This window comes from Grammomys surdaster, unplaced genomic scaffold (assembly GCF_004785775.1).
Source record: "Grammomys surdaster isolate TR1022 unplaced genomic scaffold, NIH_TR_1.0 126013, whole genome shotgun sequence".
NCBI classification, from domain to species: domain Eukaryota; kingdom Metazoa; phylum Chordata; class Mammalia; order Rodentia; family Muridae; genus Grammomys; species Grammomys surdaster.
The window spans coordinates 486,540-508,442 of NW_021620828.1; the positions used below are offsets into that span (position 1 = coordinate 486,540).

Consider the following 21,903-nt stretch of genomic DNA (forward strand, 5'->3'; position numbering starts at 1 on the left):
AACATACATTACTTAAGGCGTGACAAAACTAGCCTAATTGTTAATTAAAGCGGCAAGTGTTAAATAGGCCCTTTTTAATATAAATAGGCGTACCCTAATTTCATTGCCTCCGGAGAGAAGGTCGCGTTTTACTATAGAAAGGGAACTCTGCATAAGGACTAGGGTTGTAGCTCCGGCGGGAAAGCGTGCACGCGGACCGGGTTCGAGCCTCAGTACTTGAACAACCGAAAGGGACCCGCCACGGGAAGGGCTATGTAGCACTAAAGGGTCAAATAGTGTTCTTGGGCCTCTGGGCTCCCCCAGACCCCTCGGGAAAGGGTTAGGAATGCAGGACGCCTTCCCCCCCCACCCCCCCGCCCCGAGGAGGCACCGTTAGGGGGCGCTCGCGGGGCGGTAGCAGACATTCGCGCCGCTCCGTTACATGCCCCAGTAACCCCAGCGCCGGCGACCGAGAGTAACCTCGCGGTCTGGTGACGCCCCCGCCCCCCTCCCGCCCCAACTCTCGCCTGCTCCTGTCTCAACCAATAGGGAGGCAGCGAGCAAGCCGGCCGGACACCCGGCCGACCTACTCCTTCCCGGAGCCGTCCGGACCGAGTTGTACTGTCACCTCGCCTCGCGCTCCCGCCTGCTCCAATAGCAGCTGGGTCGCGATCGCAAGCCCCGCCCCGCCGGCCCGGCCCGTTTCCCTTCCTCACCGGAGTCACCTTTGCCTTACAAACGCTCGGCCCCGCCCTCTTCCTACCTTGCTGCGCTCGGCCCCGCCCCCGGCTGGCTCGACCAATAATCGGGTGGGTCTAGAGACTCTGGGCGGGCCCGCAGCCAATGCGCACGCCGTGGGCGGGCCCCCGGCCGGAATTGGGGGTGAAGCCACCGCGTTCTGCCCACATTCGGGGCGCGGAGCTGGGGGTCCCCGGGGGGCGCCCGCAGTTAAGATGGCGTCTACAGCGGACGGGGACGTGGGAGAGACGCTGGAGCAGATGCGGGGGCTGTGGCCGGGTGTCGAGGATCTGAGCCTTAACAAGTTGGCGACGTCTCTGGGCGCGTCGGAACAGGCGCTGCGGCTCATCTTCTCCATCTTCCTGGGTAAGGACCCTCCTGCCTGCCTCTGCCCCCTCGTGGAGTCCAGGGAAATAGGCAGAATGGGGACTTGGGGACAGGAACCTGCCTATCTGCCCCAACCACCCAGGAGGGCTTCCTTCGGGGGTGCAGGTATAGGTCCTCAAACACACCAGCCAGCTCTCGAAGAGAAGACAAGTCTTGTATCGAGTCTTGGGGGCTCGTACCCTCTGAACCTCCTCCCATTCCCTTTGGCCCATTCTGTGCCCTTTGGCTCCTCAGTCACCTCCCGTCTTGTCATCGATATGCCGGACCGTGCCCTCGCGACCCACGTCTATCTGTGGCTCTCGAGAGTTCGACTCTGGCCGTGAGTACTGCTTATCTGTTATTAACAGCCCTCATCATGGGCTCTCCTTACGATCGGCATAGGCCCCCGAACTTAGGATATTTTAGTCCTGCGGGCCTCCTCTACGTCTTCTCGGTCTATTTTGTGCACTGCCAACGTCTAGTGTACTTTCATCTCTTTTCTGTCCTCTTTCTAGTATTTTCCTATACCATATTGCTTTTCCCCCTTAGCCGCCCACCTGTCATTTACCCTGGAATACGTTCTTATACTGGGCTTGGGAAACACCACTATGAGCAACCTTAAAAACTCCATGCTTGTTCCAAGTGACTATTATTCATATGGTTTAAAGGATGCGACGTACCTGAATTTATGTCGCGACAAGCTGTATTAGATATTATATGTGTATTTTATAGGCTTTTTAAAAACGACATCCTTTGAGGTTTTTTTAATACACGAGGTAGCATGGTATGATGGAGAAAGTGTGGACTTTGAAGTTACAGGAATCCAACCCACCCTTGTGGATACTCACAAACGACAGGACCCCCCAGGCAAGCCATTTAACCGCTCTGCATCTAACTCTTGTACGAAGACAGCTGTCCTTGGCGTAGGCTTGCTGTAAAGTCTGATAAGAATTCATAGGTCAAGATCAGAGATGATAGACCCGATCCGGTTTTAAGTCGTTGAAACTTTTGGGGAAGGCTGTGTAACTTTAGCTTGAGAGAGGGAGGGTGAGGAATGTCTGCAAGGCGCGGGTAGAGGGTTAACAGATTGGAACTGTAGGAAGTTTGAGATAAGTTGGGTGTGGTGGCTTGTGCCTGTGGGGCTCAGCACCCTAGGACTAAGGCAAGAGAGTTGTGGGTTTGAGCCTGGGCTAATGGTTTGACACTCTACTTTAAAAAATGTTTGAGACGATTGGATTGGTCTGGGAAAGGTTTAAATCCCAGAGAGAAATTTGGAAGTTATCTAGGAGTCAGTAGAGACGTAGACACATAATGTCACCAGAGGGTGTGACTCCAGTGTCCATGATGGCTGGAGCTTTATTTAATCCATATTTAAACAACCTCAGCTAGTACCATTGTTATTTCATATCATACCAAGGTGATGGGCCTCTCCTCTGATAAAGGTTTTCCCCTTCCTTGGTGGGCTCCTAAGATTTTTAGAGGTGGAAGGATCTCGGGTTCTGTGGTTGGCTCAATACCCTGTCACTCAAACATTACCCAAATTTATCAGCATCCCACATCTCTGGGTTTATGAACCACCTCAGCTTTGAGCTGGTGACTCTTTGAACCTTGCTTCTGACCCAGTTTCTTGGCGTTGGGATTGGCAATTAAGAACGCTTACTGTTGATTAGGTAGGAGGGCCTCAGCTGCTTTCTCATCTGTGCACTGGAAGCCTGAGACGGGTAGCAGTACATTGTCAGGTCGGCCTGCTAAGTGGAAGCAAGGTTGGAATTAGGACTTGAAATTATCTTTTGTGTGCTGGCATCAAATAGCGCCTGGCGCTGCTGTGCGCTGTCATAGAAGCAAGCTTGACTAGGAAATCATCTTCCTCATGTCCCACCTCCTCCTTTCATCTTGTGCCATGGCCACACATAATCAAGAGTAATAAGTACCTGGCACAGCAGCCCCTTTTCTAGGTCTTCTGGCCTATCCATTCTATCATCCCCATGGCCTCCCTCCCCATCACACATATGCTCTTCTCTCTGGTCATTTGTAGGATTTCTCATTTTCAAATCAATTCTGGGCCCCTTCTCCTCTTCCTCCTCCTCTTCCTTTTCCTCCTCCTTGTCTTCCTCCTCCTTCTTCTTCTCTTTCTCTCTTCCTCCTCCTCTTCTTCCTCCTTCTTCCAAGTACCAGTAGTTAAACCCAGGCAAGCCCTGTACCACTGAACTGCATTCCTAACCCAGTTATGTGTCTATATAGGATGCTATTTCTAGGCTTGGGTTAAATATATACTTGTAAATACAACGTGATACGGTTGGCCTGACATGAAAAGTATGTTTTGCTGGTAAATACATTTTCCTTGCAGTAGTATTAGCCTGTAACTCCAGCCCTTGGGAGTGGAGGCAGGGGCAGCATGAGTTCAATGTCATCCTTTTCTACACAAATCCTTTTTCTACAAAGACCAAAAATGAAAGAAGAGAAAACAGTGATAAGATGCTGGGAACTAAACAAGTTTCTATTTTTTTTTTTTTTTTTTTTTTTTGGTTTGGTTTTTTGCGACAGAGTTTCTCTGTGTAGCCCTGGCTGTCCTGGAACTCACTCTGTAGACCAGGCTGGCCTCAAACTCAGAAATCCACCTGCCTCTGCCTCCCAAGTGCTGGGATTAAAGGCGTGTGCCACCACCACCCGGCTCTACTTTCTCTTCTTAAGCTCTGGGCTTGAAGAGTACTGAAACACTGGCTTTCTGATGTCCTTGCTAAGGACCTATGACAAGAGGTCTTTCCATACCGTATACTTTCCACAGTGTATACATGTATTAGAAACATGTTTAGGGAGACAACATTGGCCCTTGCTGTCTTACTTTTCGTACCATTTATGCCCCTACATTGAACTCATGACCTGTTCATGACTTACAGAGAGCACTCTGGAAAGTCCTACGTCAGAGGTTATCATTTGAGAGGTAGGGAGCGCTGGGAATCGAACCAGGGTTTCACACTCTGTCACAGGGCCACATCCCCAGCTTGCTTTGTTATTGTCTTTATTTTTTTTTTGAGACAGGGTCTTACTGTGTAGCCCTGGCGGCCCTGAAACTCAGATGGACCTCTGAGTTTCCCTTAGATGGACCAGGCAGGCCCGGAACTCACTTGAGATCCGCCTGCGTCTAATTCCGTGTGCTGGGATTAAACGTGTGTGGCACCAGCACCCAGCTCACCATCTTTAGTGTTTAGCACCTAAGTTATGTGGAGTGCTGTGCACTTCCAACAGCCAGAAGACTGTTGATGTAAACATTTGTGCTAAGTCTGATTGTGAGGATGGTAAAAATGAATTTTGCTGAGTGTCCTGATACTGACAAATGCCCTTGGGAAACAACCCCTCCCCGCTTTAACAACTTGGGTTTTATCATTCCTTAACATAGCTTACAGCATGAATTCTTTATAAGTCAACAAGGTATACCTGTTATGGACAAGGACAAGCAATGTTCTTGATGCCGCGTTGGCAGGAGCCATGAAACCAGTGTGTGTAATAAACCCGAGCACTCAGACATTATGGTCTGTCGGTCATGGTAAGGATCTCGTGTGACATCCGTGTGCTGACCCTGGTAAAAGGCGGGAACCCAAATGGCTATAAGAAGTCCCCAGCATTATGAGGTTTAAAGATGGAGCATTTCATACATAATGCTCTTTGGAGCCAGAGTCAGTGTCCTTCTCTAGGCTCAGATGGTAAAGTTTAGGAGGGACATGAGCACTTAGGAGCCTGATACAGGAGGATCACCACTAATTCAAGGCCAGCCTGGTCTATTGAATGAGGCCATGTCACAAAAACAATGGGGACTCGTGTGCCTGGAGCCGAAGCTGGACCGATGAAGTACAAAACTGATTTAAAAAGAGGGAGGGTAATGGTAGGAACATGGATCTGGGTCCGGGTAGGAACACGGATCTGGGTCTGTATGACTTGGAGGCATGGTGGATCCATTGAGTGGAAAACAACTCTGAGACTTGGGGAATGCAGAATTGTTGAAAGGTGAACTCTGAAAGCCTGTCGGTCTACAAAAGCTGGTGGGAAGAAAAAAAAAAAAACAACTCCACCTTGTCTCCTGGTCACTCATTGCCCACACCCCAGTCACCAGTTCCCTTCAGGACAACAACAGATTGTCTCCAGATCTCCTCCTCTCCATCACCAGCCATCTGTCACCACACACACACACACACACACACACACACACACAGGCACGCACGCACACACGCGCGCACGCGCGCGCACATGCACCCAGCAGCCTCCTGGCTGGTCTTTAATTCTCTTCTTGCCCCTTCCAGTCTCCTCTCCAGAAGCAGTCTGTGTCATCCGATCCTTTCCGTCTTCTGTCCTGCACCGTTCAGGGGCTTCTGGCTGGCTGGTGAGCCCTTGCCTGCGGCTGCAGCCTTGTTTTAACAAGTGCATAGCCTTGAGCCACGTGTCCTGCCTTCCCTTCCTCAGGGAAGGCTGTAAGCCCTCCCTGCCCCTGGGCCTTTGTGCACACTGACCCTCCTGCCCAGGAGGCTCTTTGCTCAGTTACTTGACACCAATTCACCTTTTGGGTCTCTCATCAAATTGTTGTTTCCTATTAGCATTCTTCCTGAACTCCATCCGCAATCCCTTGTTACATTCTTAGGCTGAATGGAGTCTTCTAAGCATACATCACATCTAGTTCACCACCGTGTACCCAGAGTTCATAGCACTTGACTCTGTAAATAATGTTGGTTAAATGAATGTATGAATGAATGATTTGGGAAAATAAAAGTAATTCCCCCTTCAAAAAAGACTGTACGGGGCTGGAGAGATGGCTCAGAGGTTAGGGGCACTGACTGCTCTTCCAGAGGTCCTGAGTTCAATTCCCAGCAACCACATGGTGACTCACAACCATCTGTAGAGATCTGATGCCCTCTTCTGGTGTGTCTGAGAACAGCTACAGTGTACTCATATACCCAAATAAATAATTCTTTAAAAAAAAAAAAAAAGACTGTACGTAGTGGTACACACCTGTAATTCTAGCATTCAAAGCAATCATGAGTTCAAGACCAGCCTAGACCCTAAACAAAGGACTGGGTATGTAGCTCAGTCAGAGAGCAGCAGTCCTACAGCAGCGCCTGCCTAAGGTGCACAAGGTCTTCAGTTCCATCCTCAGCATAGCAGGGCAGACAAGAGAGTGATAGCCAGGACCCAGCTTCCATCTTCTGCTCAGATAGCCAGGCACAGAGATACAGAGAGTCGGGTACCGCTCAGGGCTGCATTGTAATCTAGTTTGAATCTTAAAGTTCCAAGGATTGAGCTTGCAATCAGGTTCAGGCAGGACTAGGGTTGTGGCTCAGTTGTATGCGCCTTTGGGTTTGATCTCCAGATGTGGTTGTCTACACTGTAATCCCAGCACCCAGGAAGTGGAGGAAGAAGGCTCAGCATGGGCCTCAGCTACCAAGCAAGTGTAAGTCCAGCCTGTGCTACGGAAGAGCCAGATGGAAGAGGGGTTGGGAGTACTTTGGTCTCGTAATTGAATCAGATAGGAAATGAAATGATTTGAGTGTGCTTACAGAAGGGAGTCTAATCCCTAGGCCAGTCTCGCTACTCCTTATTAATAACAGAAGTAACTACCACTGTTTCCTGTTTGGTTTTGGTGAGATGGTGTCCTCGGTAGCCTAGGCTGGCCTTGATCCTTCTACCTCTGTCTCTCCAGTGCTAGGATTACAAGTGAACGACTCCACACTGGGCTTTGTAGCTACTTTGTTCTGAATGGTCCTCAGGCCAGTTTTCAATAGATGATTACAGCGCTGTTGTAATTTCCCTTGTTCCGTTTCTAACAGCTGGGGACTAGAAAGGCTAAGTGACTTAAGATCTCTGCACTTGTCTACCAGAAGTCTGAGCTCGTGGCCACAGGGGATTGAGTGGAGCCCTGTAGAGCTGCAAAATACAAATGTCCTCTGTAATCCTTAATGTCGAGTCGGTGGTTAACTAAGGTGTAATCAGCACACGGATACCTCGGTATCCGAAGTCAGAGCTGGCCAAATGGAACAGATGGCCACTCTGCCTACCACAGGGTTCTGTGGGCGTGGCCATGGCCATAGTTTGCTTGCCTAGCTGCTCAAAAATTACAGTTAGGAGTAGGAATTCTCTTCTTGGAGGATTAGAGTTGTTATCACTAATGTTAGTGACATTTAAAATAAAAATCAAACCAGGCCCTTGGGTTAGCTCCTTGTGGACCAGAGTCACAGCTAGTCCTTCAGGGAAAAGGCCACCCGTTATTCAGTGCAGTCTTTCTTAGGGTAGCGTTGAAGACACGACATCAAAGATAACTAAATGGAACTTACAAAAAAAGAATCACATTAACTAAACAACTGGGATTTCTGACTATGACCCACACTATAAAGTAGGGACATCTCCTGAATGACTTTCCCGGGCCCTTTCAGTACTAAAAGTCTAGGAATATTCTATTATGTCTGTGGTCTTGAACTTTACACTAATTCATAGCCACAGATTTTTCTCAGCATCCGAAGCTTCTGGTTTGAGATTTGCTTGTGAGTGCCCCAGGGTGACCTTGATCTCCTGACCTTCCAGCCTCCAATATTCCCAGATGTTGGGAGTGCTGGTGTGTGCTATACCCCGACCCTGAGCTAGCTGATGATATATGGGCTGATTAGATGTTCCACTGTATCTCAGGCTGACCTGGAATCCACCCGTAGCCCAGGCTGACATCAAACTCACAGGGATCCACCCACCTGGGCCACCTGTCACACCTAGCTTGCCACTTGCTTTCTGTCTTGTTTGAAACCAGCCTTGTTCTATAAGCACTAGATTATATGCAGATCTTGCAGAAGGCTTTGAATTGGTTCTTTTCTTGCCTCACTGGGCCTCCGGAGTATCCGGCCGGCATCCCAAGCCTGCACCACCAGGACCAGTTGAGTAATCTGCCAGCTGTTGTTTGAAAATAGGTCTTCTTGTCTTCAGCCCAAGAAGTCTGTGGACTCCCTCTTGCCTCGGCCTCCGAGTGCTGGGATCCCAGGCTTCCTCAGCGTGCTCTGCTCTGCCCTGCTGGGTCGCCTGTTCACAGACCGTCAGCTTATGCTGCCCTAGAGCACAGGACTGTTGAAATCCTTTCATCATCTGTTTTGTAGTACTTGACGTCTGCCCGGTCGCAAACTCTTTGAAACATCAGTGTGTGCTCAGGTCTTTGGCAAAGCAGCTCTCTTGCATTCTTTACGGCTTTGTGTCCCCCATTGGCCAGCTAGCGTGCCTTGCCATTCTTTGCTAATCATTTTGCTAAAAGATCATGATCACAAGTGTTGTGTAACCATTATCACCACAGGAGCTTCAGATGAGAGGGTCGGTTACAGACGGAGCTTCCTCGTAAGAGGGTGGGACCAATGTTGCCAACTTTGCTTTTTGTATCAACTCAGCCACCTTGAGCAGTGTAGCGTTTCCTTTTCCTTTGTTTGTTTGTCTTGTCTGTTCTTCTGAGGCAGAGTCTCTCTGTAGTACAGGCTGGCCTGAAACTTCTGTGGCCTATAGGCCCAAATCAGAGCAGTACCTTGCCATCCTTCAAATTTCGGATTATTGAGTTATCGCTCAACTTAACCGATGTCACACTTATTAATGCAATTATGAAACTGACTTGTGGCTATAACAAGAACTAGATTGTACCTGCCAGTTCTGTTGTTTGTTCTCATGCCTAAAGGTTTTAAATTGTGTGTGTCTCTGTCTTTCTCTGTCTCTCTCTCTGTCTCTCTCTCTCTCTCTCTCTCTCTCTCTCTCTCTCTCTCTTTCTCTCTCTCTGTGGGTGTGTATGTGTGTGTGTGTGTGTGTTTCTGTCTGTGTCTGAGTGCATCTCTGTGTGTGTGGTCTGTCTGTCTCTCTGTCTGTGTCTGTTTCCAGCAGTTAAGAAATTAAAGACCAGGATGTTTAAGGCCCAGGAGGAGTTCTCTAAGTGAAACAGAAGTAGCTCCTTGGAGAACATGAAAGCTTATCTGTTTGCTGTTGTTTTGAGATAGGGTCTCATATGTAACCCAGGCTAGCCTGGAACTCACTGCTGTAGCCCAGTATGGCCTCAAACTCAACTCTCTTAGCTTCAGTTGGACTAGCAAGCATGAGACACTGTACATTGGCTGTCTCTTGTTTATTCAGAAAGTGTCATATGTGTTCTTTCCCTGTTTTCAAAACAAGAAAGGGATGTGGAGAACAAAACCAGAAAAAAGTCATTTCTGGGTGAGGATTTTCTTTGGCTTGACATGCACTGTTTGTAAGGTCTCATTTCCTCCCCATTGAAATCCCAGCTTTGAAGATCAGTCAGAGGAATGAGCTCGGGCACCTTGCATGAACTCTTCTGTATAAGGATCACGTAAGAGTCAATGTGAATAAAGGCCCTGGGTACGTGTGACATCGCAGAAGGAGAGAGAAGGTTCGTCAGAGAGGGCTAACTAAGCCAAAAATAATAACATTCGGGTTTTAGTTTGGGCTCAACACATGAAGTCTTTTTTGAGACAGGGTCTCACAAAGTACCCCTGTGTAGTCTGGAATTCAGAGATCCACCCACTGGCCTTTAGCTCCAGAATGCTGGAATTAAAGGCCTGTGTCACTTTACCCAGCAAATAAGATAAAGTCTTATCAGTTTCCGGACTCCACCCAGAGCCGGGTGTCTGCTCTCTTGAGTAGAAGGATGTGATGAGCCTCTTGCTGTTAAACCCCTTTTACACTCTTAAGAGGTAACCCTAAAATCATTTAGGAATCAGATCAGAGATCAGAGCCCCCAAATCCTTGTGGCATCTCTTGCCTCTGGCAAGGAAGAGTCTGCCAAGAGAGCAAAGGACATTTCGAATTTTAGCCAAAGAAGAAACTGGTTCCCTGGAGGGAGGGAGGAATGAAGGAATGGCTTTTTACTGTCTACTTTTTACCTCCTGCTCCCATCCTTCCTTCATCTGTGTGTGCACATGTGTGTGCCTGCGTACAGCAAGTACCCACGGGGGCCATGGGGTCCCCGAGAGCTGGACTTGCAGGTGGTTGTGAGCTTCTGTGTGGACGCTGGGGACTGAACTGAGATCCTCTGGGAGAGCAGCGGAGGGTCTCAAGCACTAATCTGTACCTCCAGCCCTGACAGAAAAAGATTGTTTTGTTTTCTTTTTGTTTGATTTTTCAAGTTAAGGTCTCTCTCTGTAGCCCCGTCTCTTCTAAAACTCTGTTGACCAGGCCTGTTGCAAACTCCGAGAGCCACCTGACTCTGCTTCTGGAGTATTTCAATTAAATACACTGTATGCCAGTGTGCCACCATATCTGGCTTGAAAAATCTTGGCTTGAAAAGTCTTTTTTTTTTGGTTTGGTTTGGTTTTTTGAGACAGGGTTTCTCTGTGTAGCCCTGGCTGTCCTGGAACTCACTCTGTAGACCAGGCTGGCCTCGAACTCAGAAATCCACCTGCCTCTGCCTCCCAAGTGCTGGGATTAAAGGCATGTGCTACCACTGCCCGGCTGGCTTGAAAAGTCTTAAGTGGACTATTTAAATGTCTCATTCTAACTGCATACTAAATTTAAATTAAGAACAAAAAGTCAAAGGGCAGTGGTGGCGCCCACCTTTAATCCCCACACTTGGGAGGCAGAGGCAGGGGGATCTCATGAGGTCAAGGCTGGCCTGGTCTACAGAGTGAGTTCCAGATTAGCCAGGGCCACACACACACACACACACACACACACACACACACACACACGAACCCTGTCTCAAAAAAACAAAATGAATAGACTAGACTAAAAAGTGTATGCCAGGTATGGTGGTGGTCCATGCCTTTAATTTCAGCACTTGGGAGGCAGAGGGTAGCCTGGTCTACATGCTGAGTTCCAGGACAACCAGAACTCATGAGACTCTAGCTAAAAATTTTTTTTTTAAATTAAAAAGCTTTTTATCAATTAAAGATGTTTTCATTACCAAATAATCATATTGTTAACGCATTTTCATAAGAAAACCACAAATGAGAGGGGGGTAGAGGTGTGACATAGACCTTGGGAGTCAGCAGCAGGCAGGATCAATGTGAATTTGAGGCTAACCTGTTCTGTATGTTGAGCTCTAGGCTAGCTAGGGCTACACAGTGAGACCCTGTCTCAAAACAAACAAACCCAGATGTGGTCCTGTCTGCTCCATTAAAATGTGTATCAAGTGAGGTAGTAACTTGGAAGTATTTTGGGAGTAATAGAGAATTCACTATAAAAAATAAAGGCTTTATCCGCATGCAAACCTTGGATCCCGAGTGTCCGGTCTCCCTTTGCTGCTTTGAGAAGTGGCTGACCTGTAGCTGCGGGGAATGCTTTCTAGTTCCCGAGGTTCTCACTTTGCTGCGCCAGCAATTCTAAACTCGGGCCGGCTGGACACCGCTGTAGATTACTGGCCATAAATAGGAAACTACTGTTTCCAAGCCAGCAGGCAAAAGCCAACTGGAATGGTGCCCCTTAAGGCTCCTGGCGTATACCTCGGTCAGAAGCCAACAAGTCTGAGTCAGGTTATAGACACGGAACCTTAGCAAAACTACGGACCTGGGAGGCCCCCAGAAATGCTCATCCCTGTGTTAGTCCACGACAGTCTGCCTCACTTTGTTTTGAGTTGGATTTTCTTTTAAGACAGGCTCTTGCTAAGTTACCCAGGCTGACCTGGAACTCAGTGTCTTGCCCAGTCTAGCCTCAAACATGCAGTGATCCTCCTTCATCAGCCTTCCAGGTAGCTGGGATTATAGGTAAGCATCACCAAACCTGATTGACTCCATTTTTGAAATTCTTCATTGATTGTCTTTGGTGGCTTCAATAAAAATGGGCCCCATAGGCCCATAGGGAGTGGCACTATTAGGAGGTGTGGCCTTGTTGGAAGAAAGTGTGTCTCAGCCTCTTCCTGCTGCAGATCCAATGTAGGAACTCACAGTTCCTTCTCCAGCATCATGTCTGCCTGCCTGCCTGCCTGCCTGCCTCCATGCTTCCCACCACAGACTTCCCACAATGAACTAAACCTCTAAACTGTAACCCAACCCCAAGTAAATGTCTTCCTTTAAGAGTTGCCATGGTCATGGTGCTCTTCACAGCAATAAGACCTGAACTAAGACATTGCCTATCTTAAAATCTAGAAAATTGAAGCAGGCACAGGAACTTCTGGGTAGCCAATGGTGTTTTATTTTGGTTTTGTGACCCTGAAGAACAGAACCCAGGGTCTTATGGTGGACAGTGGACAGGCTCTTTACTTCTGAGCCATGCCCCCAGTCCACATGGTTTTTCTTTTTTCTTTTTTTTGGTTTTTCGAGACAGGGTTTCTCTGTGTAGCCCTGGCTGTCCTGGAACTCACTCTGTAGACCAGGCTGGCCTCGAACTCAGAAATCCGCCTGCCTCTGCCTCCCAAGTGCTGGGATTAAAGGCGTGCGCCACCACCGCCTGGCCACATGGTTTTTCTTGTTAGGAGAGTTTCGTTATGCAGCCCAAGCTGACCTTAACTCCCTGTGAGGGTTAGGGGCATTCAGCCTCACTGACACCCTCTCAGTTCTGATATGAATACTGAGAAGGCAAGCACCATCCTCCGGCCATGTGCGTTTATTTTAATATATATACAGCCCAAGTCACATATATGTCCTTTATTCGGTTATACTGTAAGACAGCATATGTGCTATAGGCCAGAACTTGCCTTCCCTAAGGCCCTAAGGTCGTCAGGGGTACCCAAGTCATCTCATAAGAAACACCAGAGCTAGCCAGGCAGTAGTGGCACACACCTTTAATCCCAGCACTTGGGAGGCAGAGGCAGGCGGATTTCTGAGTTCGAGGCCAGCCTGGTCTACAGAGTGAGCTCCAGGACAGCCAGGGCTATACAGAGAAACCCTGTCTCAAAAAAACAAAACAAAAACAAACAAACAAACAAACAAAACAAAACAAAAAAAAGAAACTCTAGAGCTTTTGAGTCTGGGGTTTTGCTGTTTTGTTTTGGGCTTAGGACCTCTCTGGTATAGGTTACAGAGTCTTGCATGTGCCAAACAGTGTCCTGTGTTACTGAGATAGATCCCCAACCTTCTTGTTTATATCAAAATGTTATTTTATTAATTTCTAAAAGAATTTACATTTTCAAATTTTCTTCCCAAACCAAGGAAAATTGAAATGGTAGTGTAGAAAGGAGCAAGTCATTTCTGACTGGGGTGGTCAGTGGTCCGTTTGACAAGCCTAATTAATAACTCTTGTACATCAAAGAGTAGTGTCATGAAAATTTAAAAAAAAACACAAAATAGGAGAAAATATTTGTAAGTCATGTATTTCATGTCTAGTGTATAGGTATTAGGGAATACACACACACATGTAGATATACATATCTTGGGAAGACTTTACAACACATCCTAAGCTTATAACTTATTGAGCATCTATTGTGTACAACTGTGGCGCTCCGCTAAGCTGTACAATTAAAAAGCTGGGCTCGGCAGAAGCTAATTATCCAGCATGGGAGAGACAGTCTGGAAAAGGATTCATCCTAACAAAAAGTAGCAGAATGTCAGCTATATGCAGGTACACTGTGTGTGTGTGTGTGTGTGTGTGTGTGTGTGTGTGTGTGTATTGCACACGCGTATCCTTAATAATGAGAAGAACTCAAGTGTCCAGGCACCGTGAGAACACAGCCTATGGAACCAACTAAGCAGGGTTCTTAGTGGATCACAGGTCCCGCCTAGTTCTGAGCTAGGTTGTCTGAGTACGCTGTGGTTGTGCAGCTTGGCGTTCCTGTGGGACTCCCAACAGTGGGAGTGGGGGTGTCTTTGACTCTTTGCCTGCTCTTGGGATCCTTTTCCTCCTACTGGGTTGTCAGTCCAGCCATGATATGAGGGTTTGTGCCCAGTCTTACTGTATCTTGTTAGGAAGTCTTTGCTGGATATTCCCAGGAGGGGTGCTTTTTATTTTTTCCAAGAGAAGCAGGAGGAGTGAATCTGGGGGAGTGAGGAGGGGGCTGGTGGGAGGGGCTGTAACATATGAGAGAAGAATAAAAGTTAAAAGAAGAAAAAAAAATGAAGAACGGACAAAGGTTGCAGGTGCAGGGGCTCACACTTGAGAGGCTGAGGCAGCGGGATTACCCCAATCTGAGCGAGATCGTGTGTCCAAAAAGCAGGAGAGGAGGTAGTTGCCAGGATGGTGTCACACACCTGAAACCCCAGAACTCAAGAAATTGAGACCAGAGAATCACCTCAAGTTCTAGCCCAGCCTTTGGGCACATGGTGAAATCCTGTCCAAAAAAAAAGGCAAACGTGGTGTCACGTGTCTATGTATTCCAGCCCCTGCTGCAGTCCTAGCATTTGGAAGGCAGGAGATGGGGTCATGGTCATCCTCAGCTAGACAACAAGATCAAAAGTCACCTAGGGGACAGTCGTCTCAAAAGGTTTTCTTTCTTTCTTTTTCTTTTTTTTTTTTTAATGATGAAGAGCAGAGCACGTTATTGAACACCTTTAATCCCATTAAGGAGGCAGAACTGGGCGGATCTGTGAGTTCAAGGCCAGCCTGGTCTACAGAGGGTCAGGACAGCCAGGGCCATTACACAAGGAAACCCTGTTTCAAAAAGCCAAAAAAAGAGTACTGGCTCCTTGTCCAGAGGACAGGGTTCAGTCTCAACACTCACATGGTGGCTCACACCTGACTGTAAGTCCAGTCCCAGGAGATCCAACGCACTCCCCTGCCTCCACAGGCCCCAGGTACACGTAGTATATAGGCACACAGCCGGCAAAACACGTAAAATATAGTAAAGAAGGGCTGACTGTGCCAGTTGTCAGAGTCATACCGTACTCTATGATGTGAGAAAATGAAAGCCAGTTAATAACATGTGTTCCTGGAGTAAGACCGAGACAGCATCTGCACTTAATAGAATAAAAAATTAGAAACAACATCTAACCTCTGTGCACTCCATAAAGGCTCTGTGTAAAGACCGTTTATGCCACGTTAGAATCTTGCTGTAAAACTGACAGGTGGTAGGGACTCCCTGTGCCCGGTGCCCACACTCGTTTTAAGTCTGATTCTCTCCTGAATGCTATTCTCCTAACCGTGTGCTTAAGTCGACTTCAGCTTTAGTAAGATCCCCAACTCTCTTTCATTAAACAAAAATATTGGACGAAAATCATGAATTGGGAAGATGCTCACTGCCGGTGTGCACTGACTTTTCATTAGGCCAGTTCCATGTTTGTTGTTTGCAGTTCAAGTTGGCCCAGAACTTAGGAAAATCCTCCCGCTTCAGCCTCCCAAGAGCTGGGACTACACATATGTACCTCTGCCATCCCCACTGTTTCTTTAAAAGAGAGAGTATTACACACATTGTAAGGGGTTTTTGTTTGTTTGTTTGTTTTTAATAATTTTTTACACTTATTTATGTAATGTCTGTGTGTGTGTGTGTGTGTGTGTGTGTGTGTGTGTGGCGGTCAGGATGGGTTGTGGAAGTAAGTTCTCTCCTCTCACCCTGTGGTTCTCCAGGCTTGTCCAGCAAGCACCAATTCACCAGCCCCAGATATTTTTTTAAAGATTAAATAATAATAAATTATATAATAAATAATATAATTAGTCAATAATAAATTTATTACATCAATTTATTTGTGCCTATTTTTATGCACACACATGTGCCATGGCACCTGTGGGGTCAGAGGACAGCTTCGTAGAGTCAGTTCTTGTCTTTTACTCCATGGGTCCCGAGGGCAGGTCGTCTGGCTTGGCTGCGTGTGTCTTTGGTGCTGTGAGGTGCCTGCTGAGCCATCTCACCTACCCAAGATTTTTTTTTTTTGAACTTTTTATTTATATGCATGTTTTAAATAATTTATTTATTTCATGTGCTTTGGTGTATATCTGTCTGTGTAAAGGTTTCTGAACTCCTGGAACTGGAGTTACAGATAATTGTGAGTTGCCATGTGGGTGCTGGGAATTGAACCAGGATCCTTTGGAAGAACAGCCAGTGGTCTTAACTGACCTGAGCCAACTCTCCAGCCCTTATGTGCATGTTCATATGAGCACGCAGGTATGGCCACAGAAGCCAGAAGACGCTCTCAGATCCTTCGGAGCTGGAGTCATAGGTGGTTGTGAGCCACCTGATGTGGGTTCTGGGAACCAGACTTGGATGAGCAAGCACTCCTAACTGCAGAGCCATCTCTCCAGCCCAAAGTGTTGTTCGATTGTTTTAAAGTCCATAGTTTGTTCGTATTTCTCTGTTGTACCTGTTTTTCCCTCCTTTTAAACAGGATCTCACTGGCTGGTCTGGAGCTCGCTGTGTAGGCAAGGCTGGCCTTGAACTTCTGCTCTTACTGTCATTACCCTAGTGACAGAATTACAGGCATGAGCTGTCATGCCATCTTAGGCAGTGCTGGGGATTGATTCCAGGGCAGGCAAGCGTTCTTTCTGCTCACCGAACTGAAGCCCCCCACCTGGAAGATACTTTCATAGAACTCAAGCTCCTGGACTTACACTAGAAATCCTCCTGCCTCAGCCTCCCTAATGCTATAATTATAGGCCTGTACACGACCTCATCCAGCTCCTCTTTTTTTTTTTTTGAGACAGGGTTTCTCTATGGCTTCTGTACATAGCCCTGGCTGTTCTGGAACGCTCACTCTGTAGACCAGTCTGTAGACTCATGAGATCCGCCTGCCTCTGCCTCCTGAGTGCTGGGATTAAATGCATGGACCGCCAGCACCACCACTGGCCCTCTTTGTATTTTCTCTTAAAGATCTACAGAGGAGAGCAAGAATCTAACAGTTACACGGACTCCGATTGATAAGGGCCGTTTTGGATACTTTTTCTCCCGTTAGCATCACAGCTGGGCAGCACGCAGCTTATTGTATTTGCTGAGACACCTGTTGAACAAAGAGCTGTCACCTACCTTGTTTATGTTTACAGCAGTTAGGTTTGACCCCAATAATGGCAAGGAAGCAGTATAAGGGAAGGTTGGAAAGAAACCAGGTAAATCACAGGGCAGCGAGAGCAAGCAGGCCTGAGCAGTCCTAGCCCAGAGCAGAGCAGATAAGACAGGAATGGACTTTCTCTCCCCTGGGAACAAGAGCCACCATGCAGGGAGCAAGGCCTGAGTTAGACTTCTATAAGAGAGAGCCGTAACGTGGATATTCTGATAAGCAAGTATTGGGCATAAGGGCCAGAGGTGGTTCAGCCGCCAAGGGTGCTTCCTGCTCTTCCAGAGAATGCAAGTTCAATTCTCAGCACCCACACCGGGTGAGCTGGCCAGTGCCTCCTACGGCACCTGCACTTGGAAACAGTCCCCACACAAGCACACACATATACACACAATTAAAAATAATAAGAGGAAATCTTTTGAAAATGGAATAAAGTGCCTTTAATCCCAGCACCTGGGAGGCAGAGGCAGGCGGATTTCTGAGTTCGAGGCCAGCCTGGTCTACAGAGTGAGTTCCAGGACAGCCAGGGCTACACAGAGAAACCCTGTCTCGAAAAACCAAAAAAAAAAAAAAAAAAAGAGAGAGAGAAAGAAAAGGTGGGGCCGGGAAGATGTGGGAGAAAGATGAGCAAGTGGAAGCAGCCTTGCTCCCGTCCATGTGGAGGTCCCCTTTTCCCAGGTGAGCGAGCTCAGGTTCGGGATCTCCACCAGCATTTCCACTCCTGGCCGTTCGTGGTTTCTTGCTGCTGAAATAGGTAGCGTTAGTCTAGGACTCTGTGTCCCAGTGCCTTCTCCCGCCTGCTGAGATGTCTAGGTGCACACTGAGGCTTGAACTCTACATGTAAACATGTTAATGACCAAGGAGGAACCAAAGTTTCCTGGTCTGTGGAACTTTCCCATGCTAAGCCCGGTGAGCTAGAAGTGACTGTTTATTCCAAAGTCCAGACGAATACTCATCCCTTCAGATTTTCCTGGGAGTCACAGCCTTGGCAGTCTTCTCAGCCTGGCCTCTCCTGGGCCTGATGCTGGCACAGGCAGCCAGCATTCCTCCCTGCCTGGCACTACAGATTTGTTGTGTGTTGGGTGATTTTTTTTTTTAATACCTGAAGGCTATACATGACAGTCTTGGAGCTTTCTGTTTATCTTGTTTTCTTTTTTAAGAAAAAGTGGCACTTGGCGTGGTGGCACACACCTTGATCCCAGCACTCAGGCGGCAGAGGCTGGAGAAGGGGCTCAATGGTTAAGAGCATGTGCAGAGGCCTGGGGTTGGTTCCCAGCACCCAAATCAGGCAAGTTCACAACTGCCTGTAGCTTCAGCTCCAGGGACCCTGATACCCTTCTGACCTCCTCCTCATCATCATCTTCCTCCTCTTCCACACACATACACACAAATAATTAAAAAAAATTTTTAAAAATGGCTTTTAATAAAGGAGCAAAGGGCAGGCAGATTTCTCTGAGTTTGAGGTCAGGCCTGGTCTACAGAGCAAGCTCCAGGACAGCTAAGACTACAAAGAGAAAACCTGTCTTAAAAAAACAGACAAAAGCCAGGCATAAAACAAACGAATATTTTTTAAAAGCCACAAAAGACAATGCAAGTATGGCTGTGAGCGCCTGTCATCCCTAGAATGCAAGTGTGGCTGTGAACGCCTGTCACCCCTACAGTGCAAGTGTGGCTGTGAACGCCTGTCATCCCTACAATGCAAGTGTGGCTGTGAGCGCCTGTCACCCTACAGTGCAAGTGTGGCTGTGAATGCCTGTCACCCTACAATGCAAGTGTGGCTGAGCACCTGTCACCCCTACAGTGCAAGTGTGGCTATGAACCCCTGTCATCCCTAGAATGCAAGTGTGGCTGTGAGTGCCTGTCACCCTACAATGCAAGTGTGGCTGAGGCTGTGAGCGCCTGTCATCCCACCATTCTGCACGGTGAGCAGGTGGCCACCGGGAGCTTAAAGTGGCTCAGAGACCACCCAGTTCTTAAGACGTTGGCTGTCAATATGAAACAAGAAACATTTAAGTATTTATGAGAAGACATCTTCGAGTTGTTTGAAGAAAGTATAATATTGTCATATTAATCCATAGGGTTGCAGTCCAAGACTGAGTTAATTCCACCAAGCCTTCTATATACTGTTCCTGACACACGCTGGTAAAAATGGACCGTGACTGAGTAGGACGAAGGTTACCGTCCTGGTCCTGTGGAGACACTGCTGTGGGTCTGCCTGCATGACGGCCAAGTGCTCAGTGACGAGCAGGTGGCTAGCGTGTCCAGCATGGATCCCCTCCATAAAAGGCTGGAGGGTCCGCGTCACTGCAAGACTCATTCACAACCTCCAGAATGGTGGATAGTCTTAGGACTTGTTTATTCTTGAAATTCTCCACTCAGTGTTTATGAGGGCAAATTTTCACTTAGTAACTGAAATCAGTAAAAGCTGAGAAAAAAAAATGATTTCATTGAAAGTTGTTTGCTGTATTATTAGTGGAGGATATGCATGGCAGTCGTGTGGAGGTCAGAGGACAACTTTGTGGAGTCTGGTCGCCTGCCACCTCTGTGTGGGTTCTGGGGGCTGAATTAGGTCATTAGGCTAGTGCAGCAAGGGCCTTTACTCACCAGACCTCTGCAGCTCAGGCGTTTTCTGTTAATCTGCAGGATGGCCTGAAAGATGGCTGGTATCTTCCTTAGTTCAAAATGGATGTGGTAAGGTACAAAGAACCCAGGTGACTTTCTCGAGCCGTAGATCTGAATCTTGATGGGATCATTCCGATTCCAGAGCCCAGATAATCTGGCTACCACATGCTGAGTAATTTGCAGAGAATTAAAATGTGATTAAATGCCCCCATTAATAGCACCAGGTGGGACGTTTACCTTTGCCAGAGTGGCAGATAGGGTCTCTCAGTGATGCCTCAAAATCAGTCCGAGTGTCTGTTGTTGCTCTTCTCCTGAGATGGAGAAATGACATTGTCACCCCTTGTATATATTACAGCTGTAAGAAAGTATTAACGTCTATATTACCAGGCATGAGGACACGTTCTTGACATCGCTTTTGCCATCTGATTAGCAGGACAGTGCTCCTGAGGGTGGCACTCAGGATGACTTTCCCTGAACTAAGAATAATAAGCTGGGGTTGGGAGAGCCTAACTCCTGAATCAGCTAGTTCCTCATTCAACTTTTGTTGATACCAGGTAGGCAGCCACATTCCTAGATCAGCCATGAGCATTGAAGTGTTAAGGCCGGCCTCCTAAGGGCACTTGACTTGAATGGAGCAAGTAAAGGAACACTCTTGGTGGGGCTCTGGGGAAATCAGGGTTTAGGTTGTTTTGATGCGTTGAGGAACTAAAAACTGAAACAGGGTCTCATGTAGCCTCGGCTGGTGTCAAGGCTGTCCTGAAACTCCTGATCCTCCTGCCTCTCCTCCCAAGCGCTGCAGTCTATCTCTGGCGTTAAGAGATACTTGTTAACATTCACAGAAATGCTTTTCCTTTTCCACTGTCTGTCACTTCATCTTCAGGAGATCCCCCAGCATGGGGTGTGGTGGTACACACCAATAATCCCACAGTCCCAGCACTAGAGAGGCGGGTGGGTCCAGAGTCTAAGAGCTGAGGGATAGCCTTGGCTATAAGTTCCAAGCCAGCGTGCTCTACATAACAAGATCCTATCTCTAAAATGAATAAGACAGGTTACCATTAAACCCTCCATCCCAGAGCTGTAGCTTGGTGGTAGGGCTTGCTGCTGGCTGACTGTGTCCTGGCTGTAATTTCCAATACTGTGAAATAGTAGTAAGAAGACTATCTCCCTCTGCTCTTCATCCCCGGACACTTTCCACCACTGGTCCTTATCACCATTATCAAAATGCTGATGATTCTGGAGCCCGGGGTATTGCTATAGAGTAGAGAAGGAACGGAGTACCCAGTATTAGATGAACAGAGTACAGGGAGATGCTTCCGTGTAGCGTTAAAATGAAATCGCCTGTTGTAAGATTGCCTTTCACTATATATGTTGCCCAAGCTGACTTTAAATTCCTTGGCTGAAACCATTTAGCTTCCCAGCCAGCTGGGACTACAGGCACGTGCCACCCACACTTCATCCACCCTAAAATAAGATTTTTTTTAAACAGGGAGTTAAGCAAGCATAAAAATGCATGAGAACAAGAGCTGGATTTAGATTGTTGTCTAAAGACCAGAGAATGTAGCTGTCGTTTTAAAGGGGACCAGTTAGTTATTAATGACACCACTCCTAGGTCACTGCCAAGTTCCAAGTCCAGTGACAAGAGTAGAACTGAGTCAGTTGGGGTGGAGTCTAACTTGAGCCCCGCTCTGTTACCCAGCGCACCAGTCATCATCTGTGGGGCTCGGTTTCTTATCTGCCTAATGAAGGGTTTGCATATTTGATCTCTAAGGTTTCTTCAGTTCGAGGAATCTGTGACTCAGCTAAAGATACGCAACGTTCTGCAAGAGTGCAGAAGTCAGGGTGGCACCCTGCCCGGACTGCCAGGCAGGCTTAATCTGGTGATCAGAAAGAATCTGTGTTGGGTATACCCAGAGATGAGCTACGTCCCTCCTAAATGTCCCTGGTCACAAGCCTTGCAGCTATAGAGTGGACCAGTAATGAAGCCCGGCACTGAGTGCTTAACGATACCTCATTGTCTGTCTGCCTTTTCTATCCGTTCTCTTACACATGGGATTCCTGTTGTTGGTGAAAGACTATAAGTGACAGATCTTCAGAGTAAAAAAAAAGAAAGTTAAATTGCCATATGAAAATATTTGACTGTGGGGTGGTGGTGGCACACACCTTTAATCCCAGCACTTGGGAGGCAGAGGCAGGTGGATTTCTGAGTTCAAGGCCAGCCTGGTCTACAGAGTAAGTTCCAGAACAGCCAGGGCTACACAGAGAAACCCTGTCTTGAAAAACAAAAGAAAGAAAGAGAGAGAGAGAGAGAGAGAGAGAGAGAGAGAGAGAGAGAGAGAGA

At 47.5% G+C, this 21,903-nt stretch overlaps 1 protein-coding gene across 1 annotated transcript in view; it reads left to right on the forward strand.

The window, feature by feature from the left end:
* Nucleotides 1-833: 833 nt before the first annotated feature.
* Lpcat3 (lysophosphatidylcholine acyltransferase 3) overlaps nucleotides 834-21,903 on the forward strand; it is a 41,079-nt gene continuing 20,009 nt past the window's right edge. The window contains exon 1 of the mRNA XM_028754509.1: nucleotides 834-1,083. Within this exon, the coding sequence (XP_028610342.1) occupies nucleotides 933-1,083 (151 nt within the window). The 5' untranslated portion in view covers nucleotides 834-932. The remainder of the gene's footprint in view (nucleotides 1,084-21,903) is intronic.